Raw genomic sequence first — 15906 nt, forward strand, 5'->3', positions numbered from 1 at the left:
CCGTCGTCATGTCTAGCGAGGGTCTGTTTTCACCACCCCTCCCTCGACGCTGCGGGGATCCGGAGTGCAGCCGCTTCATCGCCGCTGAGGACCCGCATTCCATCTGCCTGGGCTGTCTGGAGCTACAACACGCTTGGCAAGGTTTCTACTTCCCAAACAGCTGCGTGTTCTGCGCGACGATGGACGCGGCCGTTCTTCACCAGCGTCTGCTGGTGGTCATGAACATGGACGCTGCAAGGCCCAAACAAAGCCACGTCGCTCGGGGAGCTCAGATGGAACACGGCGCTCAGATCCCCGCCACGCCAGGACAAAGAAGCGGGCCTGTTTCCAGCACCGCAGCAAGGTTTGTCCAGGCGGCTCCTAGTGTTTGCGAACCTATCCGCAGTAGCTTCGCTCCGATGTACACTATTTCTACCACAGCGCACAGTGGTGGACCCGGCATGTTCGGCTCTGCCCGGTCCTGGTTTGACCAGCACCGGGCCTCTCCAGGCCTCCGCCGCCCTGCAGGCTAGCCTCCAGGGACCACTCCAGGCGGGGCCAGTGTCTCCGGTCGCCGCCGAGGCGGCCACCAGTGGGACTCCTCACCCCACCAACCCGTTCCTGATGACTCCAACGGTCACCGCCCCCCCCTCTTTCCCCCCTCTCTTAACGTCCCAACAGAACGTGCCACGTAAAGTGCCTCGCGGCTCGGACGAGTTTGGCACCTCCGAGGAGGAGGAAGATGCCATGGAAGGAGAAGAGGAGGAAGATGAAGAGGAGGAGGAGGAGGACGGTTTGGTTCAAGAGGAGACAAGTGAGGACATTGTGATGCTAAGCCCCCGTCATGGCGGCACCCCTCGCACCTCACCCCAAGCCCCCCCCATCGCCCCTGCCAAGAAGGCAGCGGTGGATAAGGAGAAGGTGGGCGCCACAGCAGAATCCACCCCACAAGAACTGGACCTGCTGGCAGTGGTTGAGCTGGCGGTGGCCAAGATGGGCCTCACTATGCCAGTGGAGCCTCGCCCTGCGAGCTCAACGGAGATCAAGTTTGCGGGCAAGAGAGAGGTACAGACACCAGTCCCTCGCTCTCAGAAGCTACCCGCTACCCCGGGGCTCAAAGAAGCTCTCCATTCCACATGGAAAGAACACAGAGAGCCCGGGAAGATGGCTCTGTCAACCTCACTGGCGGATGAGGACAAGTTTGGCGTGGGCGGCCTTCCCCCTGTGGATGTCGCCACTAATCAGTTCTTCTGTGCCCAGTTTAAACCCACGGAATGCCCCTTCACTCAGGAGCCTGTGCCCAAGTTCAAGAACAAGGACGAGAACAAGGTCTCCAACATGGTAAAAAATGTTTATAAAGCTGCAGGGCTCTCTGTGAAAAGTTTAAACGTGGTGGGGCTGATGAATGGAGCCATGGCAGAGATGCTGCTCCAAAACAAGGACCGCCTCCCTCCTGAAGCCTATGCTGAATGGGATGCCATGCTACAGCTGGCAATAGTGAGCAACGTCCATGCCATCCAATGGGCTGGCAGAGGGATGGACGTCGCTGTCAGCATGGAGAGGTTCAGGTGGCTGCAGAAAGTCCCCTTCCAAGGCGACGAACCAAAGGCCAGCGAGAGGCGAGAGGAGCTGAGGGGCCTGGACACAGCCCCCAACAGTCTCTTCGAGGGAGCGTTACCCTTCCTCCGTGTCATCACCGACACCAATAAAGCCCAAAAAGAAGTGGTGGATGCTGTTTTGGGTAAACCTGATAAAGGGAAAGAACAGTCAGGCTACTCAGGACGCTCTTCCCGTAATAGGGAGAGATATCAGGGACCCCCCCGACAGGGCGGGAAACCCCATCGTTCTCCTAGAGCTCCGTCTTCCTCCTCGGGCACGAGCAGGAACAGAAGTCAGAGCAACCAGGGCTCCCAGCACCAGGAGATGCGCCCACCAGCTCGCCCTTCATACAGTGCAGCAGTGAGGGGGCGTGGGAGAGGGTCGAGAAAATGACACTTTGAGAAAGAGGGCCTTCTCACCCTCGGCGCACGGAGACAGGGTCATGGACGGCTCTCCAGCGCGCAAGCACAGTGCACTTTTGATCCTGCCACCCAGGGTGGAGGAATCCAATGTAAATGTGAATTTTGTTACTGTGCCAAATGTTTTCTCCCAAGTAAAGAATGTGTCTGCGAAACAAGGTCTCTTCTTTCACAATGCACACACAATGGAGAATCCCCAGTGGGGACATCCATATATAAATTATGCATGCCCAGTACCACAATCACAAACACAAACAGCCTTCAAGGAAACCCCCTTAAGGGGCATTTCCAATATAAAAGGTTTAATTGTTCCACAGCCTCAACTCAAGGGCCGGAACAACAAGTGTTCCCCCCTTCCGACACGAGAGGGCGCCAAAGCGCCAGCCAAGGTAAGAAGGTTGCAGAGAGGTCTTTCTTGTTTAGCTATCCCAGCCCCAGCTGCGACAGCAGTATTAAACAGGGTTTTAGACAGGACGTGTTTACAAGAATGCGTTCCTTTTTACACTCCTCCTCTGCCTCCTGTCCCACCGTGCAACAAAGTGTTGTCGCCGGTGATAAAGGCATTAAACGTAAGGCCCTCGCTTCACAGCAAGACGGTGTCACGCTCAGTAGTAAGTCACGTGTCTCAGTCTCGAGTCCCTTTGACTTCCGCGTTACCGGTGACGTCAGAGTCGTGTCCGGGGATGCACATACCGTGCATTCCTATCAATCACATTCCGTTAGGTCTGACGTCAGCTCCCATTCAGAATCCTTTGTCAAAGCATTTAACTCAATGGAAAGCATGCAAGCCGTGTCCCTGGGTGCTTCGCACCGTGAGGCAGGGATACAGGCTACAATTCTCAACCCAGCCTCCCTTGTCAGACAGAGTGATATTCACGCATGCAAAGGGGCAGGCCGCTTTGATTCTGAGGGAGGAGATTCACTCTTTATTGGGGAAAGGAGCGATCAGGGAAGTTTCCACAGATCAGCTCGGTCTGGGGTTTTATTCTCATTATTTCGTTGTGCCAAAGAAAGGGGGGGGGCTGAGGCCCATTCTGGACCTAAAAGCCCTCAACAATTTTCTGGTAAAGTACAGTTTCAAAATGTTGACGAACGTAGCGCTATTGCGCTCGATCAGAATCAACGATTATTGGACGTCCCTCGATTTGAAGGACGCGTACCAGCATGTGGGAATTTACCCCCCACACAGAAAATTCCTGAGGTTCGGTTTCGAGGGGAAAGTGTACGAATACACTGTTCTCCCGTTCGGCCTCTCTCTGTCTCCCCGCGTGTTTGTCAAAGTGACACAAGCGGCTATAGCTCCCCTGCGGCAGCAGGGAATCCGACTTGCGACGTACCTGGACGATTGGTTAATAAGCGCAAGTTCAAGAGAGGAGGTGACACGTCTCACCAATGTGGTGATGTCGCAGTTAACCTCTCTGGGGTTCAACATAAACTTCAAAAAGAGTATGTTAACACCAGCTCAGCAGACCACCTTTTTGGGGATCTCGCTGGACTCAATAAATATGACGGCTCGACTCTCACAGGAGCGATTAGTCAAGATCGTGGCCTGCGCGAAATCTTTTCGCGTGGGCAGAGTGGTCACGTACAAGCGCTGCATGATTATGTCAGGGCTGATGGCCTCAACTATCCATCTACTCAGGCTGGGCAGGCTGTATATGAGGCCTTTTCAAAAGTGGATGTTGGCACTCAAGATCCACTCGACACAAGGTCGCCGCAAGGTCAAGGTGTCCCCAGGGTGTGTGTACACACTGAGACCATGGGTGGACGTGACTCTTCTGTCCCAGGGGGTCAGTATGGGCGTGGTGGTGTCACGGAAAGTAATCACAACGGACGCCAGCCTCAGTGGTTGGGGCGCAACGCACGAGGGCCGTTCGGTGAGGGGAGTTTGGGACTCCGCTCTACAGAAGCGGCACATCAATTTCCTGGAATTAAAGGCAGTGTTTCTGGCGTTGAAACATTTTTTGCCTTTTGTGGAAGGGTGTCACGTGTTGATCAGGACGGACAACACGACGACCATGTGCTATATCAACAAGCAGGGGGGCCTCTCCTCCCCGGCTCTCAATCAGCTGGCGCGGGATCTGACGCTGTGGTGGGAACCACGTTTGGCGTCGATCAAGGCGTCGCACATTCCGGGGCTTCTGAACAGCGGAGCAGATCTGCTGTCCAGGGGGGAGCCCCTTTATGCAAATTGGTCCCTCCACCCGGGAGTGGTGAGACAGATTTGGAGCAGGTTCGGTCAGCCTCAAGTCGACTTGTTCGCGTCAGCAGAGAACGCGAAGTGTACACTTTTCTTCTCTGCGACGGGGCCAGCCCCACTGGGGCTGGATGCTCTGGCTCACGACTGGCCGAGGGAACTGCTGTACGCGTTTCCTCCGTTGGAACTGATCCCCCAGACTTTGGAGAGGGTCAGGCGGTTCGGCCTCAAACTATTGTTGGTGGCTCCGGGGTGGGGCGTGTGGAGGTCGGAGATATCTCCCCTCCTTTACGGCAACCCGTGGCCTCTGCCGCCAATCAGAGATCTGCTACGGCAGGCAGGGCAGGAGATCTTCCATCCCGACCCGGCGAAGCTAGACCTTCAGGTTTGGCCCGTGAAGGGGAGTCTTTGAGCGCTTTGGGTCTGACACCAGGGGCGGTTCAGACTATTCAAAGTGCTAGGGCTTCGTCCACGCGGTCGGCTTATGATAAGAGGTGGAGGATCTTTGAAGACTGGTGTGCGGAGCGTACGTCACCGGTGGTGGCGTTTGAGGCTCCGGTCCAGCTTGTTGTGAATTTCCTTCAGGAAAAGTTAGAAAGTGGTCTTGCCTTTTCTACCATTAAAGGTTACTTGGCGGCGCTGTCAGCGTGCCATGTGGGCTTTGAGGGTAAGACGGTGGGTAGACACCGTCTGGTGGCTCGGTTTTTAGCGGGTGTGCACCAGCTTAAACCGGTTACTAGGTCCCTTTTCCCATCGTGGGATTTGGGTGTGGTGTTGGACGGGCTGTGCCGTCCACCGTTTGAGCCTCTGGAGGCGGCGAGCTTAAAGCTTTTGAGTTTTAAGACTAGTCTTTTGTTGGCTTTGTCTACAGCCAAGAGAGTCAGTGATCTACATGCGTTATCGGTGGACCCGGTGTGCATGAGATTCTGTGAGGATGGCAAGAAGGTTCTGCTAAAACCCCATTTGGCGTTTGTCCCAAAGAACCGTGTGATTATACATGAGCCAACCGAGTTGGTGGCTTTTCATCCTCCTCCGTTTTCTTCGGAGGAGGATAGGCGTCTACATTGTCTTTGCCCGGTAAGATCCTTGAGGATTTACTGTGAGAAGACGAGGGCTATTAGAGCGTCAAACCAACTGTTTGTCACTTTTAAAAGTGGTCCTAGACGGAAAGCGGTGGCTAAAGCTTCACTTTCAAGGTGGATTGTGCAGGCCATAAAGATGGCCTACACTTGTGCTAAAGTCCCGGTTCCTGAGGGCCTAAGGGCTCATGACACTAGGGGAATGTCGACCTCCTGGGCTCTAGCCAGGGGTGTCTCGATCCAAGAGATCTGTTCGGCGGCTAACTGGTCGACTCCGTCGACTTTTGTGGTTTTTTACCATTTGGACGTGGCTCCATCTTCATTGGCGCATTCGGTCCTGGGTGTTGCCGCCTCCTCTAGTTAAAGACTTTTTCCCCCTTTTTTATAGCTGAGACCAAGTCCCTTTGCTCTCGGTAAAAGGGGGGGACCCTGTTTCCTTATAAAACGGCTGCTAGTGGGCCTATTAGTGAGTAGGCGGGCTCCAGCCTGTCAGGGTTTTATGAGGCGGACCTGGTCGGCCTATTAGTTCATAAGGCGGATTTCGGTCTGTCAGGGTCTTTCTACTTTCTTCCGCTCTCGAGTCCGGTGGGCTCGGGGCTCCGTGGGGGAGGGGCCACGCCGGGGGTGTGGTCTCCTGTCAGGCGGAGCGGGCGGAATTTGAGGGTGTGCGCTTCCGGGGGTTTATGTGACCCAAGAGGAGTGCATTTCGAGTAAATGACAGAAAACGAAAGGTTTCGTACGAAACCATGGTTTTCTTAGTTTAGGAGAAATGCACTCCTCAAACGCCCCTTCGCGCGCATGTTGCGTGCAGAGGAACGGTGTTGTTAAGAGGAAGTACACATGCCAGTCTCGCGCCTTATGCCCTCGGTTGGGGCGGGGCGCTTTGACTGGCATACCCTCCGACTTTGTCATTCGGGAGCATATGTGTAGCTCTGTATCGCACGCTAGGAGGCGCGATAACCCAAGAGGAGTGCATTTCTCCTAAACTAAGAAAACCATGGTTTCGTACGAAACCTTTCGTGTTCCATTCAAAATGATGTGTGTGAGAAATGCTGAATGGCTGGATCACCACCGATACTTTGTGATATTAGCTAATAATATGATTTGTGAATAAGCATTTCCCTTGGCTGCTGTCTTGCACTATATCACACAATCAAGATTATTTTGATTTGACATACACGCAATCACGCTTAAGGGGATTGCACACGGTACGCGGTCACCGCCTGCTAGTAATTCATTTTCAATGAGAGGCGGGCGGCTATTTCGTCCGCGCAGCGAAGTTTAGAGGCGGCGAGGCGAGCGGGCGCAGTCCCGTGAAAATCCCCGCGAGCGTGCTCGTTTGTGCATGCGTACGCGGGCGGTGAGAGATGGATTGTGTTCATCTTTGTGAAATACCGCGCAGCGTTTACTCAAAGAGCGAGTGTGTTTGTGTATCACCGCGGCGTGTTCCTCGCAGATCCAAGCGGGAGCCCCGGCGGCAACCGCTGTCCGTCTGTAGAGCGCCATACACTGCAAAATGTGTCTTAATTTAAACATGAAGGGATATAATAGTCTCTTATTCCCGAGTTGTACTGAAAATCTAAATTGGTTTACAAGCTCACACAGAAATGGATGTGTGAGCTTATAGATATGCTATTTTCACCATGTGACTACATTGTAGGCCGAAGTATAAATACAGGTCCAAATGAACACTTGGACCTGTACACCGGTTTTGCAGCGTACACCAGCCTCCAATGGCCATTTTTTAATAGCACAACAATTATTCAGCACCATCTTGCAAATGAACTACTGCATACTGTATCTCTTCAATCTGTCAGTTGCTAGCTAGTGCGGCACTACACTGTCTCTACATTGGATGTGTGTGATTATTTGCCTTGCTTATTGTAAACTAATTACCCAAATTGTTTTAATTGTGATTTCTTTCATTCTTGTTTGCTGACAATACCACATTTTGATTTGATGCATTCCAGGAGGGGCAGCGGAACGGCAAGGCAGGTGTTCCTGCAGGGAGATGGCCCAGTCTCCTCAGTCTAACGTGCCCACGCAGCAGCTGCAGTGGTAGTGGCAGTGAGGCATCATTGTCCAGTGCTGGTAGCGAGTACTCCAGTGGCTCCCACACTTGGGCAGAGGGACGTGGTTCTTCCAAACAGGTGGGTTTTGTTATTCACCTGTACTGTAGATCAGGGGTTCCCAAACCTTTTTGGCTCGGGGCACCCCTATAAATATTCTTTTTCATCCGAGGCACCCCTACATTATTATATTCCTAAATTTCACTCCCAGCACCTTATATTTATAGCATATTTTAGCGATTATGTTGTGAGGAAAGCGAAATAATAGCCATCTTGGTTAGAACTGACTGAAAATAACGTTGTACTTCAAGTTAAAATAATGCTAAATATATTTTTAAATGTCCAAATAAATTTCAAATATTATCAAATCATCTCGCGGCACCCCTGGACTGCCGTCGCGGCACCCCACGGTGCCCCGTCACCCACTTTGAAAACCCCTGCTGTAGATTACTTAGCATGTCAACCTGGGCGGTGTCAAGAATTCGTTTTTGGCATCTGTGGTTATAAATAATGATAATCTAATATTTACTAATCACCATGTCAACTCCATGCAAAGCTACAGCTTATAACATTTGGGGGGGGAACAGATGCATGAATTCCATTTCATGACCTGTGAATTTCTTGTCACCCACAGTGTGCAATAAGCCGGGAGAAGAGGATGAGTGCTGGGTCTGTGTCCGCCAATCACTCTGTTCCTGTTGAACAGCTTGATCTGGGTGGGAAGGAAGGCCACATTCTGAGGGGTCTAAAGCGGCTCCAAATGCGCAGCCCCAAGGAGCCGTCCTCAATTGCTTCTGGCCAACATTACAAAGACTGCATGACGTCCAATGAAGGCATATACTCTCTTGGAGTTAAGTGTGCTCCACAGGCGACTGTCCCCAAACAGGCATGCACGGCAGGAAAACCTTTCAAGGGTACTGCCCTCGGTTCAGACTCTGATGATGCAGATGACGAATCGCCTAAGTCTCCGTCTAAGGACTGCAGTGATCAGCCCACAGAAGAGAGTCATTGCTTGGAGCAATCAGATGTCCCTACCTTGGGTGAAGTGGTGGATGTTGAAACGGATCCTGGTGACCCATGTATCCAAAACGACCCTGTAAAACTCACAGGGGATCATGGACACTTCCTGTCACCTGTCCCAGACAACTTCATATTTGAGGGCCCCAATCTGAGACCTGGCATCAGCCCAACAGGGAGCCCCAACAACACGGTGATGTTAAACAGCAAAGAAACAGCAGAAAAAGACAAACCGTCAAGCTTGAAGAAGTTGAGTGACAGAAACAACAACAACCAGGAAAGGTCCACCGACCGCAAATCCAGACTTGATTATGTCCGAAGACAACAGAACAGAACTGTGGCCAAGCAACTTGAAGCAGATGGGGGCTCATCACTTCAGCACGCTGTAACGAGAGCACTGAGCAATGAAGCCAGACAGCGTAGCTCTTCAATGGACACTCCGCATTGCAGAGACCAAGCAAGTCAAGCCGGTGACGAAGGCAAGGATCACACCCTCTTGGAGTCCCCGCAGAAGAAACTTAAACCTCAGGCCTGTGACTCAGCAAGGAAGGCTTTCATCCTCCGGAGTAAGAGTGCAGACGGAGGGCCAGAACAACAGAAGCAGTTACATTCTCCCCTCCATCAGAAACTTATCAAGGTCCACAGGTCCAAAGGACAGTCCAATGCCCCGGGACACAGCATTCCTAGCACGAAATCTAACCTCAGTAAGACTCCTGGTACAGGCAAGGGAGCGTTTCATAAAGTCGAGAAAGGTGAGAATCATCCTGTGAAAAGAACTGCAGGTTCCCTTGAGAGTGTGGGGCAAAGTTCTCCGCTCTCATCCCCGGTGAAACCCTCAAAGGCAACTAAGCCTCCAGGGTTAGGGGAATGCCCTAAGAGCCCGCCCAAATCACCTTTGCATGTCTCCAAACTTCCATCAAGTAATACATCTGGTGATGTCCAAGAAAGCCCCAGCTCTAGCAATTTATCCTGCTCTCCACTTAAACAGCGGCGACAGGAACAGCACTCTGACATGTCAAATTCAGAACTCCGGTCTCCATCCCCACCCCTTCCACCCGGCCGAACCACATCACTACTCATTAGACCTGATTCTTTACCTAAAGCTCAAAAACCTATAATTCAACCACAAACCTCCACCACTGGGAAATCAACAAGCAGCAGCAAGCCTCAATTGGCGTTACAGATGCAATCTCAAGTCTGTGATACTCGCCACATGGCCACACAAATGGGTGCTGAGGTTATTAAGTCACCTAAACGTGTCTCTGCCAAAGTTTACAATCTGCAATCACCCAGATTAGCACCTGTAACCTCTGTCCCAATTCAAGAATCACAAGCTGCAGATCCAATGCAGTCTAACAACAGTACTGCATGCCCTAATGAAAGTGGTGCCGTATTTATGGTGCCGAATCAGAACATGATGTCAGTATCCCAACAGAGTATTAGTGAGTCGACAGTTTCAGAGGTCTTGCCTCAGACGTCTTCTAATATTCACTACCAAAGCATAGGCAACAATCCTCAGAGCTCCAACTCAAGAGTTGTGAAGACAGCGCTACCTGGGAACGCTAAGCCCCTTGAGACAAACCCAGGTCAGGGGGCCAGTACCTTCCTAGTTCTGGGAAGACATAACAAAGGTGATGCAAACTCTGTTTCCAAAAGTCTTCAGGCATTTGAGACCTTCAGTTGCGATCCCCATGGTCCTCTGGTGATGCGTGGCATTAGTGAAACTGGCTCCAAGGATAGAAGCCGGCGAAAGATCGAGACCCGTTGTAGTTCATTGGGTTCTGAGCCCTCAGTCCAAACTCCTGCAGCAGACAGTGGTGTGATGCTGGACTGGGGCTTTGATGAGGAAGGTTGGCTGTTCAAACGGTCTGTGTCCGTCTCAACCAGACCTCCTCTTAAACCAGTCATGGGTATGAACGGTGCTAAGGCTCGCAGCCACAGTTTTGGTACGCGATACATGGACAGGCCAAACTTCAACCGCTATGGAAAGGGTCGCACTCAGATCAAAACTCACTCAGGAAGCTCATTGAACTCTCTTGGCGACATCTTCCCTGGAAGTATGAGTTGCTCCAGTAGTTATCACTGTCCAATGAACCGCTCCCTTTTGAACAACTTTCTAATCGAGGAGGGCTTGCAAATCCCATCACACTTGACATCCTCAAGTGAAAGGCTTCAGAGTCTAAAACAACAACGAGAGCAAGCCAGGCGCCTTCAGATTGAGCAGCAGTTCTCAAGCGCCTTCGGGGAGCCCGTGTCTGAGGAGCCCGAGAGACAAAGTGCTATAACCACCATTGAGGAGAAGGTGATGCTAGGAATAGAAGAGAACCTGCACAAGTCTCAGGAACAGGAGAGGAACAGTGAGGCGAAGCAGAAATCTGGCTCGTCCTTGGCAAACTGGTTTGGTTTCCGTAAAAGTAAACTTCCTGCCCCAAGTGGCAAAAAGGCTGACCCGCCTAAAGTCAAAGAAGAGAAGAAGGAGCAAAAGATTACATCTCTTTTGGGAGGAAAGCAGACCAGGTCTGATAAAAAGAAGGAGAGAAGGAAAAGTGATGGAAAAGACTGGTAAGAAATTAAAGATGAACAAGGTGAAATGGTAACAGAAATGGGTAGGACAGCTAAGAAACCAATTACAATTCTCAAAGGAAAGTACATTTTCAAGAGAGAAAATGTCACCATTTATCCAAGAGCGCAAAACATGATGACACATTAACACATTATATTGTAATGAAGCATATTAATGAACACTCGCTAACTGAAACACATGTGCTGTAAAGTTGTTTTCGGGCTAAATGTTTCCTGTTTCAATTTTGTAGATAGAGATTGTGTTGTATTCAAAATGTGGGAAACAATCTTGCTAAACTGTTTACTAAAGCATCTCAGTCATCATGTCACAAATGCATAAAAAGTAACACGTTTTGCCTGTGAGAGATATTGAGCTCACAACTTTCATATTCATATTTCATTTTTCAACACTGCAGCTCCGACAGACCTTTTCATACTCCTTCTGCCCATGAAGTGATTTACAACCACGCTTAACCCGGCTCATTTTTATCAAGTGCTCTTAGACATTCATCACTCCTCTAAGCCCTGGGACTAGCGGTGACACATCTCATTCAGACACATCAAAGCTAGCTTTTCCAGGGGTAGAATGTAATTCATCAAGGGGAGTACTCTATAGAGAGAATCTCAGATTATTGTGGGTTTTGTTGAAGCACTGTTCTCTTTTAGCTCTGTAGGGAGGAGAGAGGCCCATGATGCTGTGCGTTCCTGCATCTCAATGCCCTGTCCTGGAATGTCATTGAATGACCTACAAGGACATATTGACATCTGTGGGGACCCAAAGGTAAAGGTAGATCCTCAGTACTGTGTGTGTGTGTGTGTGTGTGTGTGTGTGTGTGTGTGTGTGTGTGTGTGTGTGTGTGTGTGTGTGTGTGTGTGTGTGTGTGTGTGTGTGTGTGTGTGTGTGTGTGTGTGTACACAGCGTGCGTGCGGGTCATCTGTGTGCGTGCGGGTCATCTGAACCTGACCAGCGACCCGCAAACCACTAACTTTCTGCATTGTGCTGGGAAATCCAGTTTAAATAAACAGTTTGTCATGGCAGATCAACATTTTTTCTGATTGTGCCCCCAAGGTTTGGGTGCCCAATACAGGTCCATATCCTTAACAAACATTAATATAATGGGGCCAACCATTGTAAGGATGTAATAGTTGGTTCAATAATTACTATTTAAGTTATCAACTAATTCATTCAGGAATGGATGTGAGAATGAACCAAAACCTAAATATCGTCCTTATATTGACACTAAATAACTTGCTGTAGTCGACTTTGCCATTGTAAGCATTTCCACTTTTAACCCTATTTAGCGCCAGTATGCACATTAGTTATATCTCTATACATTTAATAGAGAAAAGTTCTACTTTGTTCAGTCAGCCAGATCCTACCTTTAATGCAGTTTAGTTTTACATGCTGTGCACAAATGAGAGAGTTATCAGCTAGTCTAGACAGGTTTATTATATTAGAGGTTATTTAGTCTGGTCCCAAGGCTAATATGAAGGACGACTTGCACTTTTTAATTGAATTAACTAGGCTAGTAGGAATGGTGTCGGCTAGTCATAATTGTTTGTCTGCTGAGTTATCTTCTAAGCTCATATTAATGTGTATCTATGTCTATGACAGCAACAGGAATAAAGACAGATTGGAATCCCGGGTAGGTGGAAGTTAGGGACTGCAGCTTTTAAGCCACCACCGGCTTAATTCAAAATGGAAAGGTTTTCACTTCTTTCGCCAAAGTGACGACAATATTATTATGTGTCTAAACAGCAATACAGTGTTCAATTAACTCCAAGTACAAATCAATGTGTTGTACAGTTTGAGTCCACGCCATTAGAGTTAATTAAATATAGACAAACGAGCTTGAGGAACATTGGCCTTGGAGACAAATCAGCTCAATGATAAAATAACGCTTGTCAACCCAAATGTATTGTCACTGATCTGCTGTAGGCTACTCTACTATTGGAAGCCTAACCCTAGTGGAATTAAATAATTCTCCAAAATGGTAAATATACGGTATATTCTGTACAAATTCAAACATTCAGTTGTTATTTTTTATTTTATTTTTTTGATACAGATCTTGAATCGAAGAGCTGATGAAGAGAATGGATGTGCAGAGAAGACCTCCAGTCAGGAGAATGTCATAGGTACTGTACCACTCACCTGTTCTCATTTATTATTATAGGTACTGTACCACTCACCTGTTCTCATTTATTTAGCCACTGAACGACAAACAATTATGAACTTTTAGATCTGCTATTTTCAAAAAGCTTTTTTTTTTCTTTTTTTTCTATGCCAAAAGTTGGGAAAGGGTGTTTTTTTAAATAGTTGTAGATACATATAAGCAGGTACATGTGGGATCTATACCTTTACCTTTTGGAATTACACTATTTTACACTAGTTACACTAGTAAGTTCCTCTCCCTCTTTTTCACTCACTTGACTTTATTAATCAACGTGGTTGGTGCACAATATCTCCGCCAGAGAATCTCATGTCATCATATCGATGTCCAAATATGGAGTTCATGAAAAAGAAAAACTACAGTACATGCACATCCAAAACCCAAAAGGGGCGTGCTGAGCGACGATCAGTACAAGAAAAAATAAAATAAATCGCACACTGAGGGCTCCAATATGACACCTGCTTCTGGTGCAATAAAGTATCTGTCATATTGGAGCAAGCATTTATTTTCTTTTTATTTAAATATGGAGTTCCCCATAGCTGCATATGTTTGGGTAAGACTGATCGTTGGTTCTGTGGATGGGCAGGACAGTGGATCTGAGATTATGAATTCTTCACCAAATGTGGAAAATGTTCAGGGACATAGCCTAGTGGGCACTGGCACAAAATTGGTCCAGTAGATTGCATTAGCTCCGGACAGACAGACAGATTAAAATGTCTTTAACTCATTGAGTGCCAGCCTATCACCACTAGAGGGCGCCCAGTGACCAGAGAATAATAGAGATATGCTGGTAATGCATGCCCAAGCCCTGGAGCCATGACTTTTTTTACAAAGGAAAGGACACTTTCCTTTGTGCATGTACAGGAAGAGGATGAAGTTAGCTTGAAGTTAGCTATTGGCTACCAAGCATTTTAGAAGCCTTATTTTCGTCAACTTAGCCATGATTAAACCTTGCACACCTCATGCATGGGAAAAAAACAGAGAAGAATGAGCTCTAAAAAATCCAATGCAATCCTGGATTGCATTGGAGTGGATTCGTGCAGTTTGTTCACAGCTTTCAAACAAAAAAATCCGATTGGAAATCCGTTCAGGCATTCTTGAGATAATCGCCATTATGTTTTACATGTAATGTAAACAAAAATGGCTGCCCTGTATGTTAGATGGGGTTGTATGGGGGTGGAACATGCAAAATCGCGATTGAAATCATGTTCACCAGATTTGATGGGGTCCAAAAAAAAAAAAAAAAAATTCAAAAAAAAAATTTTCAAAAAAAAAAAACAATTTTTTTTTTTTTTTTTTTTTTTTTTTTAAAGCCGAACTTGTTCGGGATCGGCACTCTACGATACGCTAATAAAGCCGAACTAGTTCGGGATTGGCACTCAATGAGTTAAGTGATATTTTTTGGTTAATTAAAATTATAATCTTTTTTTAAGATGCACTCGGGTGGTGCAGTGGTATTGTGCCTGCCCACCACAGCGGAGATTTGGCCCGTGTTGGGGCCAATTGTGTTATATTAATGTAATTACCCATGCAGAGGGTATTCACCACCAGTGATTTTTTTGGATTTGACCATTACTGCCTCCCCCAACTTACTACAACCTCCGCAGCATATCCTGTAATTCACTGTAAATTAAAATAATTTAACCAACTAGAAAGGAGCTGTCTGGAAAGTGCATACCGTCTCCACCAGGCTGGGTTGCCTACCCAGGGAAATCCAGTAAATCGTGGGTTGCAGGCACCAGGATCAGAAGATGCTTTTGGAAATAGTCTTTTTAAATGATAAATAGGCCCCTCCAACACAATTTGGAAGCCAACAGGCACAGTGTGAGATATCAAAACCATGTTTGACTCTCATTGCCACATGACTCCTGAGATCATTTGTACCTAATTTGGTGAAAACTACATTTTTAGAATTTGTGTGATTGGAAAAAATCCAGAGTAGCCTAGTACTAGCAAAAAGGGTGTGTTTTTTTTTTTAGCAGAACATAATAAATAGTGGGAAAGCTTGTTAGGTGGAAATGGGCATTTGCGTCATGATCCAAGGACATTTTTATTGTATGACATAAGGTCAATGGCCAAAAAATATGGTGTAGTGCCACCATGAGGCCAATTTGAAAGATCTGCTGTCTGTTGTACAGAAAGTTTGATGCTGATCTGTCCAGTGGTTTCCACGCGAGCGTGCACACGCGCACGCACGCACACACACACACACACACGCACAGACACACACACACACACACACACACACACACACACACACACACACACACACACACACACACACGCACACACGCACAGACACACAGACACTGGGGCAAGAAAAGATCATATCCTTCCGGCCTTGCAGAGATAACAAGATATACAAAATGCATTATTAATCCACTTTTCATTGAAGGGCAAAGTATAGTATAGCCTGAAAAAATAAAAAATACATTCATTTGACCTGATTCAAAGACCTCATTGTCCTTTCATAGTAATTGCACCGGCTAAGCACATGATTATGCATTGAATTAACTTCCTATTTAGTTACTTTGAAAACTTTGGTCACTGGTAGTGGTTTATGTTTAATTTATATTTTGGCATTACTGTTGTTTCTCAGTTAGAGCAGCTTTCAGCTTGATACATTTTGGATAAATATTCGATCAATGATCAAGACACTCCCCTTCAAAACACGTCCTGGATTGAATGCCACAAAATACTTTCTTGTATATGCTGTAAAAATATACAGTACACCTTTATAAACAAATAGCTATTCAGACTTGCCCCACTCCTGCGTATATAAACCCATTCAACTTCAAACTCCATGTTAACCAT

General features: G+C 47.8%; 1 protein-coding gene across 1 annotated transcript in view; it reads left to right on the top strand.

Annotated features, from left to right (window-relative positions):
- Nucleotides 1–15906, top strand: part of LOC308308383 (nck-associated protein 5-like) — a 104984-nt gene that overhangs the window by 79975 nt on the left and 9103 nt on the right. The window contains exons 7-10 of the mRNA XM_080753806.1: nucleotides 7244–7423; nucleotides 7977–10921; nucleotides 11588–11702; nucleotides 12988–13057. Of these exons, the coding sequence (XP_080609932.1) occupies nucleotides 7244–7423; nucleotides 7977–10921; nucleotides 11588–11702; nucleotides 12988–13057 (3310 nt within the window). The remainder of the gene's footprint in view (nucleotides 1–7243; nucleotides 7424–7976; nucleotides 10922–11587; nucleotides 11703–12987; nucleotides 13058–15906) is intronic.

Source organism: Nannobrachium achirus, assembly GCF_963921795.1.
Source record: "Nannobrachium achirus genome assembly, chromosome: 22".
In the NCBI taxonomy this organism is placed as follows: Eukaryota; Metazoa; Chordata; class Actinopteri; order Myctophiformes; family Myctophidae; genus Nannobrachium; species Nannobrachium achirus.